Genomic DNA, 24,750 nt, shown 5'->3' on the forward strand with positions numbered 1-24,750 from the left:
GTGGTGATGGGGGGGGGGGGAGGCGGGGCAAGAAACTTTTGCGAGGCGAAAATGATCTGCTGCCCGTTTCTCACCGGGATCCGTGCGATTGAGTTTCCACGCCACACTGGTGGGATCCGTATATTTAAAGATGGGAGGAGGCGGAGGAGGGGGGGAAGGAGGGGTGTTTAGACAATGCCTTTTGAATGCGCTTTCCCAACCTTTCAAAAACATCGTTGATAGCGGCCCTGCCAGCTCTAGTAACCAGATACGACTGCTATCCGTTTTACATCCCAGTTTTTCTGAGAGAGAAAGAAGATATTTGTTGGTGTTTCTCTCTGTGTGTTGTGTTTCTCCGAGCCAGTATTTGAACCAATGGGAAAGACATTTTTTAAAATGTTGTTATCTTTAAGTAGAATTACACACCAATACATGCGTATATATATCTATAAATCTTTCCATAATAAAAAAATATTTTTAAAAAACGGTTACCCAAGGGCTTATCAAACTGGCCACTCCCATAAGATCAAAATTTTCAGCGAAATATTGTGTGTGTGCGTGAGAGAGAGAGAGAGAGAAAGAGAAAGAGAGGGGGGAGAATGGGAGAGGAGGAGAGTAAATATATATGTACTGCCTGGACTTCTATATTTAAATTTTGTATTTGGATTATTTTAGATTCTCCCAAGAAGCAAAGTTTTTAAGACTCCTTCGGAGTATGCACTCTCTTTATATGTATGCAGTACTTTAATGTCTTGAATGTCCTTACTTTTAATATAGGTATGCATGTATTTCAAGGCATTATTAATGGAGAAAACTAAATTGGCTGGGGAAGTCATCCACCTCCTCAGCTGCTTATAATAGACACCTACTTCAAAGTAATGCCCGCTGTATTTGGTGCTTCTTTCTAGATAAATGAGTATAGGATTAAGAGTGCAGGGGCATTTTCGAATATGTTGGGACAAATACTGATTAGGGATCATTTGGAGAAAATTGGTTAATTATCAGTGGTTATTGTTCTAGATTCAACATATTAATGGCTTAAAATCGTAATTTTCTTTCTAGATGTGTATGAGGGATTTAAGTGTTAACAAGCAAACCTTAAAGATGATTCTTTTACAGTGAGTTAGGTAAAAGATTAAATCGAATGCAACATCAAAATCCATCAAATTACAGCTGTGTAACATCGGTGTGTGTATCTCCCTAGCAAAATGATTTAAAAAGTGGCTAAAATTGTAGAGCTTGAAGTAGTTTCTTTCTGCAATTCAAGATAAAAGGAAACGGTTTGAATCACCCAAAGCGATCTGCCTAGTGAAGTCTTCAAATGTGGGTGTTTGGTTGTTTTGTTTTTCTATCCGCCTCCCGAGCTGGCAGACAAAACCTCTTTCTTGTGCTTTTTTTTTCGTTTCAAAAGTATATTTTTTAAAAGCTCCTTGTACATCACTCATCCGCATCACTCATCCGACACACTGGGCGAGCGAGGCAACGAGAAGCGGGTCGCGTCCGGCCCCCAGCCCCGAAATGTCTCCTCTCCTTGAAGGTACCTAACGTCGAGGAGACGCCTCTGGTCCTGGGTCTGGAGGGGGGGGGGGCGTTTCTTTCGTTTGTCTTTAGAAACGGGTCCAAGGAAGAGGAAACAAATCAACCCTGGGTTGCTGCGGTGTGGGAGGCTGAACTGGGGGGGGGGGCTGAGTGGGCGACACGGGTATCTGCCACAGGCAGACCAGCACCTGGCCCACGTGGGCGCGCGTTCCGCGTGAAACCCAGATGAAGTGCAAACACGTCCAGATCGACAGAGGGGTTTTCTTCCCCGTAACTCGGCTGCAGAGCAATTATTTGCTGCCGAACGTCTTTTCTCTTTACTCACTGTCGAATTTCCACTCCCCCCCCCACATCTCTCTCTGGGGAATTTAGGTCCCCCCCCCGCTTGCCCGCCCTCAGTTTCCTCTTCTTCCCTCTCTGGCTCTTCTCGCCCTCTCTCTCTCTCTCTCTTTCTCTCTCTCCCTTTCTCTCTCTCCCTTTCTCTCGCTCTCATTCACGAGTTTTGGAGACCGGTACCCCGGTCGCAGCTTCTCCTCCTAATTCCAAGAGTTTGAGACTTCCTCGGGCGTCTTTCAATTCACTCAGATCTAAAACAGATTTGGGTCTTCGGGTGGGGGGGGAGGGAGAGGAGGAGGAGGAGGAGGAGGAAGAGGAGGGGGACGAAATCGACGCTGATTGAAACAAATAAACAAACAAACAGCCTCCCCCGCTTGAACCCCCCGCGCTCCCAGCGAAAGCCGCAGCCACCAAGGACGACTAGCCCAGTCAGTCGTTCCCCACCGGATCCGGTAAGCCTTGTGCAACTTCGGCGGGCTGCCTCCTCTCCAGCTCAGAGCTCTTGAATGGGTCCGGCGGGGCTGTCCTCCGCTCCAAGCTGAGCGCCGCCTCGGCCATCATGCACAATGGTGACAACCTGGCTCGTCCTGCTGAGTCTCTTGCAGGCGCCGGGCTTCCTCGGGTTGGCGGCTGTCGAGCTGCCTCCGCCGTCTCCTGCCTGTGCCCGAGAAGGAGAAGCGTGCGACCCGCGCTGGCGCAGAGATGCCGGCGGCCGCGGCGGCGTTTACGAGCATCTCGGCGGAGCGCCCCGGCGGAGGAAGCTCTACTGCGCCACTAAGTACCACCTTCAGATCCATGCCAACGGCAAAATCAACGGCACCTTGGAGAAGAACAGCGTCTTCAGTGAGTACCTCGGGGTGGCTTCTCTCTCCCGTCCTGCTCGTCCTCCCGCAGTTGGCCGCTAGTTTTAGCCCCTTTGCTCTCCCTCTTGAATCGAAGGCCCCCGGTGCTTCGTTGGCCCTGATTTCCGAGGAAGCAGCATTTCTGTCCTCCTCCAATGCCAGGGCTGAAACGCTGTTCATTTATTTGACAAGAGAGAGAGAGAGAGAGAGAGAGAGAGAGAGAGAGAGAGAGAGAGAGAGAGAGAGAGAGAGAGAATGAAAGAAAGAAAGAAACAAAGAGAAAGAAAGAAAGAAAGAGAGAGAGAAAGAAAAGAAAAAGAAAAAGAAAGAAAGAGAAAGAAAGAAAAAGAGATAGAAAAAGAGAAAGAAAAAGAAAGAAAGAGAAAGAAAGAAAAAAGAGAAGAGAAAGAGAAAGAAAGAAAGAAAGAAAGAAAGAAAGAAAGAAAGAAAGAAAGAAAGAAAGAAAGAAAAAGTGAGAGAGAGAGAGAGAGAGAGAGAGAAATTTTTCTCGCCTCTCTGTTCAGGATGCTCAAGATGCTTTGCAGTCCGCTTGTAGAAAAGTTCGCATCGCTGGATTAGCTATGTAGAAAAGTCTGTTCAGGCCCTGAGGAACGCAAAGCGGATCAGGTCTGTCGGTTAAGAATTGATGAGAGATGCCAGCCAAGACCGTGCCTTAGCCTAAAGCCAGACCGAAGCCACAACAAACATCCCGAACTTGCCTGCCTCCATCCATACCAAAGGCGACCCCTGGGCAAGATCTAGAATGGGTGATTTAAGTAGAGGTGATGCCTTTGCAGTCAGGAAGTTTTACTGGGGTTGGGAGAGGAAAATTCTTCCCAGTGTTTCAATTCCGCTTAAGCATTACTGGGGAGAAACAACTGGGAAAGAAATCCTTGGAATAAAGGAACAAATATAAGACCCCAAAATCCAGGAAATATATTCCCATCAGGAAATGTATAACAGTTCAGATGTTAGCCTTCTTGATACCCAAGGCAAAAAGGTCAAGAGAATATGTGTCAGGACAGTCAGATCTCCAATTGGCCTACCAGACAGTCAAGAATCTCCCAAACATGACTGTCAGCACTTAAGAGATCCTTTTCCTAACAGCAGAGAAGATGCTGTTTCATTTTCACCATATTAACATTGTTTCTTACTTCTGGAGCAACTAAAAAAAGCTTCTAAGTTGCAAGGCTGTTTGTGAACTGGTACAATATAGATTCTCCTATTACCTCCCCAATGAAGCAGACCCTAGGCTGTTAGGAGCACAGAATACACCGGAGACTTGAAATAACACAGTTTTGCTTGGAAGTTAGTCTTAGAATTAATACTATTTAACCCCAAATTTTCAACCATTGTAGAATACCCTGGGAAAGAGTTCGGTTCCATTCACAATTGTGTCTGAGATTGTGAGTCTTAGTAGCTTCTGAGCCTCTATTTCTACTTCTCACTTGGTATAGCGAATATTTTGTGGACACTTAGGACATAAGGTAAAATAGTATTTGTGGAATGTAGGTATGAAAGAAAGAATCTGTCACCGGATCACAATTTTAACTAGCCTGGTAACATCTAACATCTTGGACCCAATCTCCAATCAACATGGAAATTGTGATGTAACATTATCTGGAGGGCATCAGGTTAGAGATAGCTTGGCTATTGTATTGGGGATAAAAGAAGCTTCTCTCTTGCTATTGGATGATGAGAATAGAGGGATAGAAATGATTTGGTGTAACCAGTTTATATTACACACAGAGATCCCTGGCTATTCCTTCAGATGCTTGGCTAGAATGCTTGAAGTACAAAGAAAAGGATGTTCAGGTCTTCTTGAAATAGAATATTGTTCCGTTTGCAGAACTGGCAAGCAGAGTCCACTGGGTTTCCTCGTGATATGCCCTTTCTTTTTGTCCTTGTTCTTAGAAATCTTTGCACTGTACCTCAGCACCTTTGCTTTGCCTGCTACCCTTTCCCACTCTCTAAGGCTGTAGTTCTGCAGTTGGAAGCCTCAGTTAAAAAAAAAAAAAACTTGCACTCTGAAATTTGCAAAAGACCAGGATAAGTGAGTGGCTGTCACTTGGTTTCTCTGTCCAGAAGGTGTGATTTCCCATGGCTCTTTAAGGCTTTAGATCCCTTCTTCCCTTTATGACACAAAGCTGGATATGTGGGGGTGGAGGGTCAGGGTAACTATCCCAAAAGATGTGTAAATAACACATCAAGATGACTTTCACACTTCAGTCTGTTCATCTCATCCTGGTGTTTGGTTTTCTGTTCCCTCCTTTCCTCCCATTAATCTTGTTTTGTTTGTCTTGGCAAAGTTTGGGTATTTAGGGCAGAGGAAATTATGCCCTGTTTAAGGAAATAGCACTTAACCAGTGACAGATCAGTTGAAAAAAACATTGTTCTCCTTTGCAAGGTAGACATGGCATTCAGAAATCAGATTGATTGCATACATCATTCATATCCTGATGCGTTGGCACCCAAGAATACCAGGCATGTATGTATGATAGGCACCAAGGCAGATTTTTCTATCATTTCTAGCAGAGCTTCTTATGTAGATGTCACCTATCAGTGAAGTATCATTGAGGGCATGATCTAGCCAAAGTTTAATTTTCTTTTTTATTATGAATTAAAACCAATTGGAATAGAAAGTGTTGAATGTTCCCAGTGGTCTTCCGGGTGCGATTCAAGGTGTTGGTCACCACCTTTAAAGCGCTCCATGGCATGGGACCATGGCGCTCCATGGCATGGGACCTGGGTACCTTCGAGACCGACTTCTGCCACCAATAGCCTCCCACCGGCCAGTTCGCTCCCACAGAGAGGGTCTCCTCAGGGTACCATCGGCCAAGTTATGTTGGCTGGCAACACCCAGGGGGAGGGCCTTCTCTCTGGGAGCTCCAGCCCTGTGGAATGAACTGCCCCTGGAAATGAGTAAGATCTCCGACCTCCAGGTATTTCGTTGTGCACTCAAGACCCTGTTGTTCCGCCAGGCTGGGCTGTCAACATAACAATTTTAAATTGGGTTTTAAATTCCTGGGGTTTTAAATTGAGCCGAATTCATTTAATAATTTTAAACTATTTTAACTGATGTTGTCTTGTGTTTTTAATAGGCTGTACACCGCCCTGAGTCCTTCGGGAGAAGGGCGGTATAGAAATAAAATTATTCTATTCTATTCTATTCCCTTAACTGTTCCAAATGATGAAATATAATGGTCTGTACATGCATCCAGCTTTTAGGTGCATTAGATGTATATTATCCTTAGGCTGAACAAAGATGCTATGAGAGGAGAAAATAATACAGCTTTCTATGGTTGACCTTGTAAAAAGTGTCCTTGCTGGGACAGATCTAAATTGAAATGACTTACAATGAAGGAAAGCACTTTCCCCAAACATTCATTAGGCCAAATCTCATGTGCAATATAGGATTCTCTATTATATCCCGACTCTGTTGATATATGCAAGCTGCAGTTAAGACTGTGCCTTGAAAGGGAATGTTAAAGTTTTAACTTAAGCCTTTAAGAGGTAGAACCACTAAATCTTCATCTGGACACTTCCACTTGATCTGTAAGAAAAAGGATCTCCTTTGCTAAACTGTTTTCAGTTACAGAGATGAAGGAGAAAAGAGAGATTAGGAGCTATCTCTGGATCTTCTGTGGCCCTTATGGATGAATTCACCAATGTAAGCATCAGTGTCTACAGTCTTAAGTGGAGCTTACCTATTTGAAAGAACCCTGATGGCTCAAACAATAGCTCTATTAACACTTTCAACATAATAAGTTTAAATATTGGCGGTCTACATATATGGCTTAAAATGCTGGTGACCAATAGCTGCTTGGTCCAAGCTGACAGTCAGTTTCCACCATTAATATCACCCTTTTCTGCAGTCATTTGTATTAAAATACAAATATCTTGATTTTAATTCACCTATTCCCACTTTGTTGTACTTGGTAAATCTAAGATGACCTTCCTATTAAAAAGATAAATTCTTAGGGACAAAACTTATTTTTCATTTCATCTGGAGTTCTGCATAAAAATGATCACTTAGAGGACTAAATAAATAGGCACTAAATGTTCATATTTAAGATGTTGATGACTGAGACAGTGATAGCCACATGATGGGGTTAGTAGTTCCCAGAGATGGGTTTCAACAGGTTCTGACCAGTTCTGGAGAACCGGTAGCGGAAATTTTTAGTAGTTCAGAAAACCGGTAAATACAACCTCTGACTGGCCCCGTCCCCATCTATTCTTTGCCTCCCAATTCCCAGCTGATTGGGAGGAAATGGGGATTTTGCAGTAACCTTCCCCTGGAGCGGGTAAGGAATGGAGATTTTACAGTATCCTTCCCCTGCCATGCCCACCAAGCCACAACCACAGAACCGGTAGTAAAAATTTTTGAAACCCACCACTGGTAGTTCCCCTTTCTATGGTATGCATTAATCATTGCTAAATGTTTAACAATGGAAATAGTCAAAAACCTTCACTGTGCTTGTTTAACAGGGAGCAAGATGAAGTTCATGGTTTTCCATTGGTTTCAATCATGGAACATTCTGATTTACATACTTTTGTTTCTTGGTGTAACATTGTGTGAACATAGGCATCCACAATAACGTCTGAATTTAAGGCCTTTCTATCCCTGATACTACTCTATTGCCATAGCTTTGCCAATAGAGTTATTCCAGTAGCAGAGATACAATTTCTATTAAATCCTAAACCATCCTAACCAGTATAATTTGAAGATTATATTTTGAGAGTTGTATGGATGTATGTGCTGTTGCCAACACAATTTTAAAGTACTAACAGAATTTTAAGACTTCAGGATTTAAAATGTTGAGTACATGGGATAGTATCAGTGATAGTGAATTGCTGAAATAGCTGGTGGCATAGTCTGAAATGTAAATAATAAATCTCTTCATGTATCATTTCTATGCTATTATTTGATTTTTCTCGAATGTTTAATTATTCCACATACAATTAAAGATTCCCTCCCAAGAAATACCTATAAATGTAATATATGCATTTTACAGGCATGTAAAAACATGTCTCCTCTTGTGACTTTTTTGAAATGACTTTTAAAAAAAATTATGTAGTGTTCTGTGGGCCTTAGACTGAGTCTTTTTTTGTCCCTGTCTCCCTCCATGTCACCCTGAGTGATATTATTATCAACCCAAATTAATCCTCTGCATGGTATAGCAGAGCTGGCTGGAGAATTCTGGGAGTTGAAGTCCACAAGTCTTAAAGCTGTCAAGTTTGAGGACCCCTGATATAGTCATTTTCATGGAAAGTTATGGACCATAGTCTCCTGTGCTGATCCAGTGCCAGATACATATATCTCAAATTTCAAGTCTAAAGCAGAGAGAGAGAGAGAGACAATCCCAACTTTCATTCCTAAGGGAAGACTAGAACCTGGATCTCCCCATTCTGGTCCACCACCTTAATATTGGTTCCTCTATGTACGAGTGTGATATGTATGTATGTGGATGTAGGTGTGTGTAAGCATGAGCACTAGTTAGAGAGCAAGGATTGCCTATACCTCTGTAAATGCTATATCTGCATTCCAGACTTTTTGTTATTCAATATAATGCTCAGAACAGTCCTTTGATAAATAATATATGCAATTTTTCTTGGTTCTTTCATGGATTAAAAAAGTTCCTTTCTCTGAATTGGAGATTAGACAAGCCACTTTGTCCTTTCCCCAAGGATACATTGACTTCTAACTGACTAACCCCTTCATTGTCCATCCAAGCTCTTAGATGTGGCAGCCTCTTGTCTTCCTCCATTTTGCCCTCCAGAAACCTCAATAAGGGTATTGTCCCCAAATGGGCAGCTTTGTGGTTTGTTTCAGTAAGTCAAGCACTCTTGGACCTCTAAGAAAGGCATTAAAGGGGATTTAAAGTTTTTATAGACATATAGGATTAGGTGAACCTCTAGTTCAATGTCAGAGCCTTTATTTCTTTCTTTTTCGTTTTGAAACAGTTCAGTCTCAATCAAATAGCTGTGGATTTACTAGTAAGGGTTTATTTCTAACAATTCCCATCTTATCGTCTGGAGTGTTGTCATTTTCAATCATCCGGAATTGATTATGAATGTACAGTACGAGTAAATGCTGGTATGTTGTGTGGTGGTGTTACTAAGCACAATGATTTCCACATGGAAGTAACATTTAAGATAGTTTAATATTGCTAGTTTAAGAGTCAAGGGAAAAAAACTGGATCCAAATTACTGCTCAGTTCAAGTGTCAGTCAATAATACATCATTTTCATTTTTTTCTTGTAGTAAAATGGGAGGATGTTTCAACTCTATTGGAGAGACAGTTGGAATAAAAGAGACTTTGCATAAAGAAATACCAATTCTGAAGATACTGATTAGGTCAAATGTTGGTCAAATGGTACTCAGAAGGCTAGGCTACCTTATCATTTGAGTGGTGGGAAACGTTTCACAAAAATAAACAAAAACTTAGAACTTGTTCAATATGAAGCAAAAAAAAAAAATAGTCCAATGAAATCCAATGGGCTCATTACTGGATAAAGGTTAAGGATTTCCCTCTGATTTCCTTGACATGTAGTATTTAAAGTTTCTAAAATTTGTAAAAGAACAACAATACCAATACACAATGAAATGATACGTCTGTGAGTCGTCTAAATAGATCTTACATTTTGCTTTTAGGTATTCTGGAAATAACCGCAGTGGACATTGGGATTGTTGCTATCAAAGGCTGTTTTTCGGGCAGATACCTGGCCATGAACAAAAGAGGTCGACTTTATGCTTCAGTAAGTACTATTTAAAACAGAGGCATCTTAACTATGGCAAGCCGGCTAAAGCATCCACCAAGTAGAGTGCCCATCATTTTCAATGGGGATTTAAACTCCATTGTAGTCAAAAGGGCAGAAATACTAGGTGCCTATGGAGGGACATTTGTAAAGAACAAAAATATGTGCTTTGGTTTTATTTTGGGGATTAAGCAGCCAATACTTAGAATCTTTTAGCTGAAACATGACTGCAAGCATGAGGCACACTCATTCACTTTTCATGTGTGCAGCAGGATAGGAATTCAAATAATCCTACTTACACACTAAAAACAAAACATTTATGTTTTGAGGACCTCTGGTTTTGGGATTGTAAACAACTGATTCAGGTAAGGAGATCATCGAGGAATTGTAGAACTGATGATGTGACAAGGAAACTTTTCAAAAAAGGAGAGGAAACTCTGCATAGGAGACCCATTTGCAAAAAAACTTTTTAGAGCACATAAAACTGGGATCGAATGGCAGAGATGTGGATCCAGAGGCACTTGCAGGTTGAATGAATGTGTCACTCATTCTGCAAATCCCTGGATTGCAAAGATATTGCTGTGAAGTCACTGAGAATCTACTCTTCACTATTCCATAATAAGATTAATATAGAATATTGTTTAACATGCCAGCAGAGCAGGAGCATTTTCTGTCATAAACCGTGCATAATTTGTGCCTTGGATATTCAATTGTTTTCCCTCTTTTCATCCCCTGTCTTAAAAAAAAAAAAGAAATATAGGAACAATAGCATCAGTTAAGGTGATTGGGAGAAAATATTATTTATTTATTTATTTACTATGTAGACTTATATTCTACCGTAGCACAGCACTAGAATATTTTTATTGCTCCCTTTGACACTGGCATCAGGTAGCTTTCCTTTCCAGGTGAGATGTTAAAATTGAGAGATGAGCTACTTAAAGTCATCTTCAATTAGTTACTGGAGATCAACTCAAAGTAGTGAAATAATTGATCTGTTCAAATACTGTTACCTCACAATCCACATAATCTTAGCAGAAAATAGCTTTTAGAAGCATGTGGTGAATAAGCAACAGGAGTTCTCTAAATAGTTAATATGGAATAAAAGAATCAGTTCCTTTTGTTTTTTTTTAAAAGTGGAAATTAAGAGTCCAGTTTTATTAATAGGTCATAATTTCTATAAAGAATATAAAGAATTCTATTCTATAAAGTATTATACAGTATTTAAGCATTAAAAATTGTAGAAAGTGAGCAATATGTTCTTAACTGAGATATCCAGGAGCCATTGCCAGACAAAAGGGGGCTAAAGCATTTTTTAAACTCACAAGATAGCATTTGGAAGCAACTCATGCAGAAGCCCCCCTAATCCACTGATGTATAAGGAGGAGGAAGAGGTAAGTACAACCAGACTTTTAATGATTCTATTATTACAAGTAGTCCTTGCTTACTGACTGCCTTGTTTAGTGATTGTTCAAAGTTATGACTATTGGAAAAAACAGCTTTGGGACCAATCCTTGCATCTGTGGCTTTGTGATTGCCATCTGGGTGTGCATTTATGACTGTCGCTGGAATGGCTAACTCGGTGTGGCCAGCTCAGCATGGCCAGCTTGGCATGGCCAGCTTGCTACTACCAAGTTACCTCTGCCAAATCACCACTGCCAAGTTGTCGCAGGACAACTCAACATAGCCAATTCACCATAAGGAGAACTTGCTACAGGGAGGTGGAGGGAAAGCCAGGTGGTCAGGCAAGTGGGTAGTCAGAGCACAGAGTGGAGGTGGTGGCTGGGAACTTCCAATTTTCACACACACCCCTTATTGCTGCTGCCACCATGGGCTGTTTGGTGATGGTGGCGGTATTTGGTCTGTTCAATGTTAGCAGCAGTGGGCAGGGACGGTGATGGGGAGATGGTGGTGGGTCAGCGTGTCTCATTTTCACACCCATCTCTGCCACTGCCATGCCAAGTTCCCATTCAGCATGGTGGTGGTGGCAGCAGGGTGATAATGGGAAGACCCCGGCTGCCGGCAGCTGCTCTGTGCTCTGCCCACCTGTTCATTCATCCACCTGCCCCACTCTTCCTCCTTGGGAAGCCCCTGGATGCCACTTCCACTCTATGCTCTGCCTGTTCACTCACCTGCCTGGCTCTCTCTCTGGCTGCCCATGACATCTTTGTGGTGAATTGGCCATGTTGAGTTGTACTGCAACAACTTGGCAGCGGTGATTTGGCAGAGGTGACTTGGTGGTGCCGAGCTGGCCATGCCAGGTTGTCCTAGACCTGACTGTTGCAGCCTCCTGAAATCAAATTTCAAAATTGGCTTCCAACAAGCATAATTAAGGGATAACATCAGTGATGGGTTGCCCCCGGTTCTGACCGGTTCTATAGAACTGGTAGTAAAACTAGCTCTGCCCACTAATCCTGACATCATCAGAAGCGATCTGCACATGCGATCCCGTCGCAAACCGGTAGTAAAGGTAAGTAGAACCCACCCCTGGATAACATGGAAGAGAACTTGCAAGTCACAGCCATATGACCAGGGGTGAAATCCAGCAGGTTCTGACAGGTTCGGGAGAACTGGTAGCAGAAATTCTGAGCAGTTTGGAGAACCGGTAGTGGAAATTTTGAGTAGTTCAGAGAACTGGCTGGCCCCAGAGTGGGGTGGGAATGGAGATTTTGCAATATCCTTCCCCTGGAGTGGGGTGGGAATGGAGATTTTGCAGTATCCTTCCCCTGTCACACCCACCAAGCCACACCATTCCCACCAAGCCACGCCCACAGAACCAGTAGTAAAGAAATTTGGATTTCACCACTGCATATGATGTCTTCCTTACTGACTGTGGTGATATGTTTAATGGCAGAAATAGAAGTCTCTTCATAAGTCTGGTACAGTCGTGTGATTTTTCTGCCTAGCAACCACAGTTCTTAGTGGTTGTCAGAATTGTCAGTTCCAGTTGTGATTGGTAAGTGAAGACTACCTATATCTCTCAAAGTTTTAGTTTTCCTGTGGAGTTAATTTTCTGATCTGGTGACAAAATATCTTACATGACACCTAATTAAAATTTCTGGTGAAGAAATATCTTACATGACACCTAACTGATGCTCACTGAGTGTTGGCATCACAGCAGAGAGGAGGCTGGTTGTCAATTCCTGTCATTCCATATAATTTATAGTTTGCCAACTTTTGTTATGAAAGAACTAGCCTTCATTAAGGTACAAGGAAAAGGATTCTACTCATCAGACAAATGATAGTAAGCAAAATTTCCCATCCAAAACTTACATTGTAATATTATTTTTTTTAAAAAAGAACATTTTTTGGCCTAAGCATCATGACTGTGTGAACTAACTGCTTGTGTGAACTCTTCCACACAACTCCAAACACAGAAGAAAGTTTTGTACGGGTTTATACGTGCAAGTCTTTACAATATAGGCAACTGGCCTGGACATGGGAATATTTTTTTTGGAAATACTGACACAATTGTGACTTTTAGGAACACAGGTAAGCTCAGGGCTTCTTGACTTATCAGTATAACCCAGGGTTTCTCAGCCTCAGCAACTTTAAGATGTGTGGACTTCAGGGCCGGATTTAGATGAAAAGAGGCCCAAGGCTATTCCACTTATGAGGCCCTTTCACTTATAGTGAAAGTGTAATTTTAATTTTGCTAACAATTTGAATGTAGGCCCCTCTTGATCTTGAGGCCCTAGGCTGAAGCCTAGTTAGCCTATAGGAAAATCCGGCCCTGGTGGACTTCAACTCCCAATATTCCTCAGCCAGCATTGAGGATGAGAAATATTGGTAAAGCTGTTCCTGAATACTGGAATAGGATTCTATTTCTAGATTTTATAGAACTACTGCAGAAATGAGGCCTCTGGCAGCAAGACCTATTTATAAATATCTGCTGTTGGGGTTTCTAGATTCTAGGTCTTTTCCTCTTGCCTTCTGAACCCATTAGATTTCCATGGCTTTGAGATTTGAGATTTCCATGGCTTTGAGATTTGCCTGGCTAGGTGGCTCAGTGTCTAAGACACTGAGCTTGTCAGTCAGAAAGGTCAGAAGTTTGGCAGTTCGAATCCCTAGTATAGGTCTCCTGCGTGAGCAGGGGGTTGGAATAGATGACCTCCAAAGTCCCTTCCAACTCTGTTACTGTTAAGTTATAAGATTGGGAAGCATCTGCTTATTGCTTATATAATAATTAGGAATTGCTGGGTCTTAATTCCTTATGCCATCTCCCTTCTGATTTTCTCCTTTGATTCCCTCTTTGCTTTTCAAGATATCGTATGATTTGATGCGGATTCCATTCTGATTCTGCTTGGGTAGAGAGGATTGTAATCTTTTTATTTCTATTTCTTTTTTGAAGCTTTCCTGGTGGCTCTCTTCTCCTAACGGAGGGGTCTGCAACCTTAAACACTCAAAGAGCCATCTGGACCCGTTTCCCACAGAAAAGAAAACACCGGGAGTCAGAAAACCGTGCCTGACTATTTCTTGAACGGCCACAAAACTAGCATATGTAGTTGAATTAAAAGTTCTGTTTTCTTCTGAAACCTTTCTTTTCTTGGATTTATCCATGGTTGGCCATGGTTGGCCTACCGGGGGTTGAAAAGCTCAATAAATTGCATGCCGGCGGGTGTCGCACATTGGCGACATTGGCGGTTGTGATGCATATTTTGAGTAACAGGGAGCCATAGCAGAGGGATGAAAGAGCCACATGCGGCTCCAGAGCCGCAGGTTGCTGACCCCTGTCCTAATGGAAGTATTAGGAAGGACAATTCTCCATCTCTTCTTCAGTGGGAATAGATGAGGTCTCCCTTCCTGGTCTCTCAACCTTTTCTTCTCTTGGACAATGTTTAATTTTCTTTTTCTTCATCAGGAACTTCTCGCACTAGGAATTCTCCCTCTCTTCTTAAAATGGGGGTGCTTTTTGCATTTTCTTTCATTAGTTGTAAGAAATATCTCCCATGCTGTCTGCAATCACCTCCCCTTTCACTTCAGAATCAAAAATCTTGTCAATATTGATTAGCTAATCAGGAAACCTGATTAGTGTATAAAAATGAAAATCTCAAAGGAGATGTGATTTGCATCTATAATGTCTTTCCAATTAATCAAAATATTCTAGTCTGGTTTTCCCATGCCATAAACCCAAAATATATTCTGCCTTGAATTCTTCCTCCTCCTTGTATCCTTGTATTAGGATATTATTATTGGAATTGGAATTGGAATTATTATTCCAGTACCAGGAGAGAATGGTGAAAATCATGATTTATTTTCAGCTGGTGGAAAAATGGAAGCTGCAGACAAAAGGCTATGGGATTGATTTATGAAATTTCAGGGAATGGTCTAACAAACCTGGCCTTCCATTACTTAGAGGGTTGTGTGGAGGGAAGAAATCTGTGAGAAAACCAGATATTGTGTCCAACAGCCATGGAGGGAGCTGTTGGGTGTTGCTAATCAGCAGAATTCTTCTGGAGACCTTGACTTGATCTGGTTGATCCTTAAGACACTAAGTGATTTGAAGTTCCTGAAGAGAATGGGTAGCATAATTCCCCAACCTTTGCGGACTGATGGGAGGGAGGCAGGGATGGTTCTGCGTGGTGGAAGTCAAGCTAGCACGCGCGTACACAGCTTCATTTGTGCCAGCATCCTATGCACTTGCCTGTTGCTCAGGCAAGTGGAGAGGTACATGCGTGTGTGTGCTTGCCCCCCCTTTTGGTGGCCCAGTTTCAAAAGCCCAGTGGTGGACTGTGGCCCAAGGTGTGTGTGCGTGTTGGAGACCCCTAGTCTATGGAATGGGAAGATTTCTGAAGTATTTGGTAACTAATATGGATGATAGCTGTATCACAAACACAGCTGTAATAGGTGGCGTAAATCATCAACATTTGAGTGGAGGCATGAACTGAATTATTATAAGCAAATTCAGCATAGGTAAAAGTCAACCCAGTTGCCTCAGTGATTTACACAACAACCTCAAAGATTATTATCTTTGCTTTACCACTGTGAAGGATGGAGTAGTTTTATTTCCTATATACTCTAGTTGAAATAAAGCTTTCCCAAAAAAATGCAGAGTGGATTCTAAGTCTTTTTCAGAAGTAAGATTATTCTCATGGTTTCAGAAAACTTGAAGATATCTAAAGGATGGAATATGGACACAGTATGGAATAAAATAAGTTGTTTAGAGAAGTAATCAAGTACCACCAGATTATATAAACCCTGGTAGATTAGTTATATAACCCAAAGAAACTCTTTTCCAGGATCCTTGAAAAGAGGAAAAGGGCAGTGACAGTCCATCCAGAAGGGACAATTACTGTGGGACAGTTTTCTCTATTCCCAAGAAAAATGGAGGAAGGAGAACAGGGCTTCTGTTGAGGATCATCTGAGTGTGCACCTGTATTCTTATTGTATATGGATCTGATGTCAGGGAAGTAATTTCTGTTCTTATCCCAAGAGTTTTGGAAAGCATGGCAAATCTATGGTAAATGTTGGCAAAGAACCAAGCAGCTGGATCCATCTTAATCCTTGGATCCATCTTAATTCCTTTCAAAGAAATAGTAGCCCAAAGAGTCCAATAGAGACAATAGTAGCCCAAGAGTCCAATAAAGACAGTTCAAAGGGACACTTACCATAACTGTTTTAGTATAGGGACTCTAATAAGAAAGATATTGAAGAACTGCTTGAATTTGATCAAATAGAGAGATGGATCCTGCAAGTAAATCAACAAACACTCCAGATAGCTAGGGAAAAAAAGCCATGAAAAAATGTTTGCTAAATTGTACAAAGACTAATAGGGCAGTATCTAAATAAAAAAGCATTACTTTTGATAACAAGAATCCAAGGCAGTTAAATATTATTTCATTCAAATCACATTTTGAGTTCCCCAAATCCAGTTTGGTAATAATTAATGTCTTACACAGCCATTCCAAGGGTTCAGAAATGGGGTGGGGTGGGGGGAATAGTGATCCATAATGGTTATAAAGTTTGAAAACTTGTAATCATAGATGACAGGTAGGGAGGTAGTATTCTTAACAAGAAAAGAACATTAGTCTTGGGGGAGAAGTGGATAAAGCCCTTCTATAAATTTTCATCAATGTGTCCTTTTAGATAGATCAATTCTGGACAATTGGGACATTACAGAAAATGTGTGCTCCAGGAAGGTAGTTGAAAGTGCAGTCACAAAACTGACCTGGCACAACGTTTATATGCTTTCTCCTTTCCACACTTATCAGCATTTGCAAATTTATCAGGCAAGGAAGAAAGAAGCTTCTAATATGGGTTTTGCCAGCGAAGGAGAGACTGAAGGCTGAGTCATGCATGCTGATGAATGTTGGGAAGGGAGAATTTGAAAAAAGGAAAACAAGGAGTTCTAGTTCTAGGAAGTAGAAAACTAGGGAGGAGAAAAGGCCTCAGGAACAGGGGTGAAACGCTACCGGTTCGGACTGATTCGGTAGCGATGGCAGCGGGTGATTCGGAGAACTGGTAGCGACGGCAGTGCAAGGCTCTGCCCATCTGCCTGGTTGTCATTACTTCCTGGTTTTAACCAGGAAGTAACCTGTTTTTTACCCTCTGAGCATGCGCAGAAGGGTTTGTGCATGCGCAGAGGGTCCGCGCATGCATGTGACACACGTGTGATACCCGGCACGTGCACTTCCGAACTGGTAGGGAATGTAAGTAGATTTCACCCCTGCTCAGGAAGTATAAGTGAAGAAAGCCTCCATGTCTAACTCTAGATCAGTAAGAGATCCATGACAACTGAACCACATGAAGCTCTCCATTCCAGATCAGTCTTATTCCATTTAGCAAGTGGTCAAAATATGTCCAGCATAAGTTGTGGCAGTAGAAATTAATTTGTTGTAGTGATTAAACGATGGACAGTCACCAGAAGTCCCAAGTTCTAGTCAGCCCCCAGGCATGAAATCTCACTTTGTGACTTTGCTGCTTCCAATTCCAATCTACCTTGCAGGCATAACGGGAAGAGGCAGCAGCTGAACTCCTGAAGGAAAATTAGGATATAAATTTAATAAATAAAATAAATAAACAAACAAGCAAGCAAATAAGCTTATAAGTCACCTGATAAGGGAGATGGGTGGCATAAAAATTTAATACATAATAAAATATTTTTTTTTAAAAAAAATTGCTTATATCACTGCAAACATTGTTTTAACAGAGGCCTTGGTATTAGAAGCCCTAAAACAATATATTTTGGAGAGATTAGAGCATCAGTTTGAGGTCTACTTAGCACAATTAAGAAACTGTTGGATAAATGTGACGGGGTACATCAACACCAGTGGTGGGTTTCAAAATATTTAAACTACTGGTTCTGTGGGTGTGGCTTGGTGGGCGTGGCAGGAGGATAGTGTAAAATCTCCATTTCCACCCCACTCCAGGGGAAGGATACTGTAAAATCTCCATTCGCTCCACAATCCAACCGATTATTACTGCAAAATCCCCATTTCCTCTCAATCATCTGGGACTTGGGAAGCAGACAATAGATGGGGGCGGGGCCAGTCAGAAATTTTTACTACCGGTTCTCCGAACTACCCAAAATTTCTGCTACCGGTTCTCCAGAACTGGTCAGAAACTGCTGAAACCCACCTCTGATCAACACATTCTTATTTTGTCTGAAATTGTCAATGTAGAAATACATTGCTCAAATCAGATTAGACTCTTGCTTAGAATCCTCATAGATCCCCTCTTCCTGACATCACATCACATCACAAATGGTAAAATAAATAATAAATGTCTGTATGGGAAATTATGTTATCTGCTTTTCTAAACATATCTGTGTTAGTGGTCTGTTTATGCAGTACAGTTACAAGCATGAGATTTGCAGCCTTGATTTTACAGGCAAATTTACTCCATCTGCTGGGCTGATTGAGAATTCCCTACAACTTTAAAAAACAAAAACAAAAACAAAAAACACATCATTCCAGAATAGTAGCAATTCTATTTAGAAATGCAGAGAATTTAGAACTGCAAAATTCAGGAATGAAATATGTGGGGACTGGAAACGAAATGAAGAAATGTAGCTATGAAAAATTGGCACAAAAAGAGTTTCATAGATAGCTCGCGTTAACTATTTAACTGTATACTGCTACTGTTCTTGGTTTTGAGAGAATGGAAGTAAGGTTAAAAAACGTGTTCATTTGTTTACAATATCCAATAGTTTTTTTTTTGTTTTTTTTTCAATATTCTACAAGAACTTTTACTTTGGCTAAGTAATGAAATCCTTTGCTTCATTTCTGAAATGAAGGTTGGCAATTAGAATGCATGGAATTTCCAACATATCTCCAAGATATCAGTTTAAAGAAAAGTGAACTAAGCTATTAATAGTATAGGAAAAAGTATCATCACCACATGTAACTAGTGATTACCCAATCACTTCTTTAAAAAAAAAAAAAAAAACCTTATTTAGGAAATTGGCAAAAAGCCCACCAATTTTCCTTACCAATAAAACCACATATTTCAACAAAATTTAGAAATAGAATATATAATTAATTTCTGCAAATATCATTGTGGGCCATGTCTATCGCAGTTATAGATTGCTCTGGGAGAAAAGGATGATCTGGACCCCTTTCAATCATGGTTCAGACATAGGTGTGAGACAAAGGGAGTATTAGTTGCTCTAAGGGATGGCAATTGGTGAGAGATGGATGGGACTCTGTTCTTATCAGCCCTCTCAGCAGCCTTCAGTACCACTGACCATTGTACCCTTCTGGACTTCCTGCAAGTATTCAGTACAGGAGGCACTATTTTGCAAATGTTCTATTCCAGGAGTGTCAAACTCGCATCATCATGGTGGCATCATGTGATGTATTGGGACTTTTTCCCCTTTGCTAAACTGGGTGTGGGTGTGGCCAGCGCATGACGTATCTGGCCCACAGGCATGAGTTTGAGCCGTGGGATCACAACAAGAGGCTTTTTTTTTTTACTTTTAAAACCATTTTTTTGGCTGAAGAGGTTGTAAAGAAAAATGCTTTAAAAAAAAAGCCTCTGATGATTGTGCGGCTCAGCTGGCCATGGGGGGGAGGGCAGGAATGTTTGCTACCAGTTCGCCGAACCACCCGCCACCATCGCTACCGGATCGAGTGATCCGGTCCGAACCAGGAGCCTTTCACCCCTGGGCTACATTCTCCAATTGTAACAGCGAAGTTCATTCAGTTACCCTGGGAGAACATATTGATGGGCCCCCAATTCTATGAAGTAAGTTCGGTGTTGGAGAGTTGAAGCATGAAGAGTGTTCCTTTTCTTTGGCAGAGACTATTTGCTAGAACAGCCTCCCAGCTGAGATTAGACTACAGGTAGTCCTCAATGTATGACCAAAATTGAGCCAAAAATTTATGTTGTTCAGCAAGTAATTTGTTAAGTGAGTTTTGCCCCATTTTATGACTTTTCTTGCCACATTTGTTAAGCGAATCATTACAGTTGTTAAATTAGTAACACAGTTGTTAAGTGAATCTGGTTTCCCATTGACTTTGCCTGTCAGAAGATTGCAATAGGAAATCACATGACACCAGGATACTGCAACTGTCATAAATGTGAATCAGTTGCCAAGCATCCAAATGTCAATCACATGACCATGGGGCTGCTGCAACAGTCATAAGTGTGGTCATAAGTCACTTTTTCAGTGCAGTTGTAACTTCAAATGGTCAGTAAGTGAACTATTGTAAGTTGAGGACTAACTGTAGTTTCTTGGTTGGTTGTTTTGGAAGCGGTTGAAAAACATCTTTTCAAAGATATTTTGTGGGCTTAGTGCCACGATGGTGAACCTATGGCACGTGTGTCACAGGTGGCACACTGAACCATATCTGTGGGCACGCGAGTGTTGGCCTAGCTCAGTTCCAGCACGCATGCGCATGCCAGCCAGCTGATTTTTGGGCCTTCCGGGCCCACCAGAAGTCGAGAAATGGGCTGTTTCTGGCCTCCAGAGGGCCTCCGGGGGGGTGGGGAAGGCTGTTTTTACCCACCCCAAGCTCCAAGAAAGCCTCTGGAACCTGGGGAGGGTGAAAAACAGGCCTACCGGGCCCACCGTGACATTGCGTGCCAAAAGCGGGGGGCATGCATGGGGGGGCATTAAGTGTGGGCATGGGGGCATGTGACCCCCTCGTGCTCCCCCCTTTTGGCACGCGACGGCAAAAAGGTTAGCCATCACTAGCTTAGTGGTTACCATTTGAGCTTTTGTCTGTGGTCATTTGGTTTTCCTTATGATATTGTTTTTATAGGTGTTTATTTATTCTGGAAATTATGTTATGTATACTTGTCTGTTCACCACCAGAGGTCCTAGTAAATTATGGTGGTTTATGAGTCAAATATGGGTTGCAGGATGAAGAGAAATATATTCTGTCAAAATGGTATTCTCTGGTAGCATTAGGCACTACTTTTCATTCTGTTTGGCAGACAAAATATGATCAATCACGGGATTAATCAAGAATAGACTGTAATAAACTTTTTTGCTTTTATCATCTCATAGTCACTGTAATCATTACATGGAGAAAGGCAAGAAGGTAAAGATTAGTGTTCTTTGCTACCCGGTTGCTGGGTGGGTGTGGCCATGGTGGGTGTGGCCTAGTTGGCCTCCTGCACCACGGTGGGGGGGCATTTTTGCCCTCCCCGGGCTCCGGAGGCTTTCCTTGAGCCTCCAGGAGGGTGAAAATGGCCTCCCCAGGCTCCGGAGGCCCTCTGGAGGCCAGAAATGGGCCCATTTCCAGCCTTCCAGAACTTCCGTTAGGCCTGTTTTTTGCCCTCCCCAAGCCTCCACACGCACCCTGCACTTACCTGCATCCAAAATGGGTCGCATGGGGACTCCTGGGAGGGGTGGGGTGGGCGGGGCCAGCCAGGAGTGGGATTTGGGGGTTCTCCAAACTGCACAGAATCTTAGCTAGAGGTTCTCCTGAACCCCTGTGAACCCCCAGCAGCCCACCCCTGATTGGATATCAAAATTCCTTTATAAATAAATGGAAGTCGCTTGTGTTCATAAGAACAATTGCGGTGAGCTTTGTACCTTGCAGTTGTTCGTGCTGGTTTTTTTTTTTTTTTTACTGATGGTTTCTGTCCTTACTTTTCAGGAAACCTACAACGCAGAATGCGAGTTTGTGGAAAGGATCCATGAGTTGGGCTACAACACCTATGCATCCCGCTTATATCGGACTGTACCCAATGGCACTAGCAGCAAACGCAAAGCTAGTGCAGAGAGACTCTGGTATGTCTCCATCAATGGGAAAGGACGACCCAGGAGGAGCTTCAAAACCCGTAGGACCCAGAAATCATCTCTCTTTTTGCCTAGGGTGTTGGATAACAAAGACCATGATATGGTCCAACTATTCCATACAAATGCTAAGTACAGAGAAAGCCTATTGAAGCCACTAAATAAGAACCAGAGAAGAAGGAGAGGACAGTAGGAAGCATTCTGCAAGTGGGGAAAATATGATGGATCCGAAGACAAAAAAAAAAAAGTTACTCTTCCTTGGATATTGTTGGCTAAACCATATGAACTCAGTAACAAATGATTCCATGTAAACACACACACACACACACACACACACACAAATATACTTGCTAATAGATGGTTTAGATGTGTATCCAATTGCTAAGGATATATAATAAATTAAAGCATGCTTGCATGTACGTTATCATGATGAAATAATGAGTTTGAGTATTCCTTGTCAGTTTCTTAATTTTTTTAATGCCCTGGGAGCATTTCAGCCTAGTCCATAACAGGCCTGTCACTTTGTTCTAATAAGCTTTTAATTAATTATGTTTAGGCAAAGCTACCTGTGAGAAGACAGTTATTTTAGGGGGAAAAAACCTTTCCTTTCTCCATCAAAACAGGCTAGACACTCTAGTGAGATGTTTACTCTTTGTATTTTTCATTTATTAAAAATAATACTTTAAAGTATGTTGCCCAGTTAATTTGGGAATGTCTACTAACTAAGTATTTTTAAAGTAATTTCACATATCTTATTAATCATTAAAGTTGGAACTTTGGATATTAGATGAAAATATTACATGTTCTTTTCTTTCCCAATTATAAACAATTAGAGAAAGATCTGCTTTATTATGTATACTCGTTTTCATTTCTTTTCTTCATTTTACTGAACAGTAAGGTATCAAATACCATATACTGCTCTTTATACTAATATAAGATGTTAAGCGGAGAAAGTTTTTGAAATTACAAGAGACAATTACCAAGAGACAATTACCAAGATTTTGGGTGTTTTTTTAAAAGGATGTTTTGTTTGACTAAAATTTGTACATACATTTTCCTTACTTAAGAAAGTATAGAAAATATTTTTTTCAAAACATATTGCTTCAGTAGAACAAGTAAACAAAATAATTAAACACATTGAATTGAATCCAGATTTTTTTTCTCCTGATAAGTAGGTGTGAGTTTTGCTACAACTTTCTGGAAATATGTGGAAATTATTCTGATGGAAGGAGAGAAGGTATTCATAAAAATAATTGCTGTGGCCCTTTCCATAGGTGGCCCCCTCATAAATTTTCAAATTCTACTGGTGACACGTGATATTTTTAATATGGGATTGTATATGGAATGAAAGCAAATGAAACATTAGTCTCTGTGAATTTTATTTTTGTATTATTGAATCTGCTGTAGTACCTTTTATGAAAGTTTTCTTTCCTCCATAGCATCATTTAAAATGTTTTGGGACTTCAGATACCGAGTTATTATGTTATGATTATTTTCTCAGGAAATTAATTTATTTGACATATTAAACACATACAAATAATGTTGAAATCCTCTGAATTATCAACATTGGTTAGGTTGTTCATGCTGTCTTCACATAAAAATGGCTAAAATAATGCATGTAAGTAGCATTACTAAGAAGCAGACGTGACAATAGTTTTCAATAATATCAATGACAAATATTTTGTTTAATGCTGATAATATACTTAACAGCGTAAGGATCTACTGGTATTATTGATGCCTCGTCTATTCTCCATAGAACTGCTGCAAAAGATTTCTCACATTAGATGGGGATTTTAGAAAAGAGCCCTTCCCTAAAGTGAAAAAAAATGTAACCCAACTCACACCATAAAATACACTGATTATTTCATATAATCCACCCCCCCACCCCAATGTATGGAAAGTATGAAGCAATGGCAAGAAGCAGGATTTTGACATAGAATCTTCTAAATCTAACTAGATTGCTGTTTTCCACTGCGGTAAACCATTTTCTCTTGCCAACAGTCAACTAAGATTCAGTTGCCAATCTAGTTGTCTTCTCTACATCTAGATTAGTGGTTCTCAACCTTCCTAATGCCGCGACCCTTTAATACAGTTCCTCCTGTTGTGGTGACCTCCAACCATAAAATTATTCCTAAAACCATTGAAAATATGTGTTTTCCGATGGTCTTAGGCCACCCCTGTGAAAGGGTCATTCGACCCCCAAAGGGGTCCCGACCCACAGGTTGAGAACCACTGATCTAGATGTATGTGAGAAGAAGGAATATTGCTGTTTTGCTTCAGGAACTGAAATTTCTTTCCCTAGCCCTGGGAACTTGGTGCTGATGACAAAGCCACATGTATTTGGCATAAAGAAGCATCTAGGAAACATAGCTCTTAGATCATAGATCATCTGAATTGTCTGATCCAATACAACCTGAAGTACTATCAGGATATCACAATTGAAAAACACAATTCAGTTCAAAAACAACACTGATAAATTTTCAATTCAAAATGACAGAGATAAATTTGAGTTACAGTCCATACTCGCTGATCATTGTCCTGCTTTTAACTGAGTTGATGCTAATAATATAATTCAAGGCCTATTAAACTATATAGTTATATATAAACTAAAAATTAAAAAAAAACCCTATCAAGTTCTTTTAAAAAGGAATCAGTAGGAAGACAGAGATTTTGTGAGTGAGATGGGTAGTTTTTAAGTCTGATTAATACAAATATTTTAATACTGAAATATAAATTAATATTTTCTCCCACTGTGTTTGGGACAAGCTGCCTTTCTCGAAAGGCCAGAGAATATTATTGTGGCTTTGCCTGCGCAGGCAAAGCCTGATCCCTGCCAAATGGGTTCTGAGTTGTTGTTTTCTGTGCCTGGACAAGTAAGAAAATGTGAATTTTTGGCTTAGTTGTAACATGTGATAATTTAACCATCTATTCCAGAGGTGGGTTTCAGCAGGTTCTGACCAGTTCTGAGAACCGGTAGCAGAAATTTTGAGTAGTTCGGAGAACCGGTAGTAAAAATTATGACTGGCCCCGCCCCCATCTATTCTCTGCCTCCCAAGTCCCAACTGATTGGAAGGAAATTGGGATTTTGCAGTATCCTTCCCCTGGAGTGGGG

The 24,750-nt window shown here is 41.1% G+C and overlaps 1 protein-coding gene across 1 annotated transcript; it reads left to right on the forward strand.

Annotated features, from left to right (window-relative positions):
• The first annotated feature begins 1,662 nt into the window (after positions 1-1,662).
• Positions 1,663-22,775, forward strand: FGF3 (fibroblast growth factor 3). The gene is made up of 3 exons (XM_034417297.3): positions 1,663-2,697; positions 9,351-9,454; positions 21,499-22,775. The coding sequence occupies exons 1-3, from the start codon at positions 2,421-2,423 to the stop codon at positions 21,829-21,831; spliced, it is 714 nt and encodes a 237-aa protein (XP_034273188.1). The 5' UTR covers positions 1,663-2,420; the 3' UTR covers positions 21,832-22,775.
• Positions 22,776-24,750: the final 1,975 nt, after the last annotated feature.

The sequence above is a fragment of the Pantherophis guttatus genome, chromosome 1, assembly GCF_059756535.1.
Source record: "Pantherophis guttatus breed Tessera chromosome 1, ASM5975653v1, whole genome shotgun sequence".
Taxonomy (NCBI): Eukaryota; Metazoa; Chordata; class Lepidosauria; order Squamata; family Colubridae; genus Pantherophis; species Pantherophis guttatus.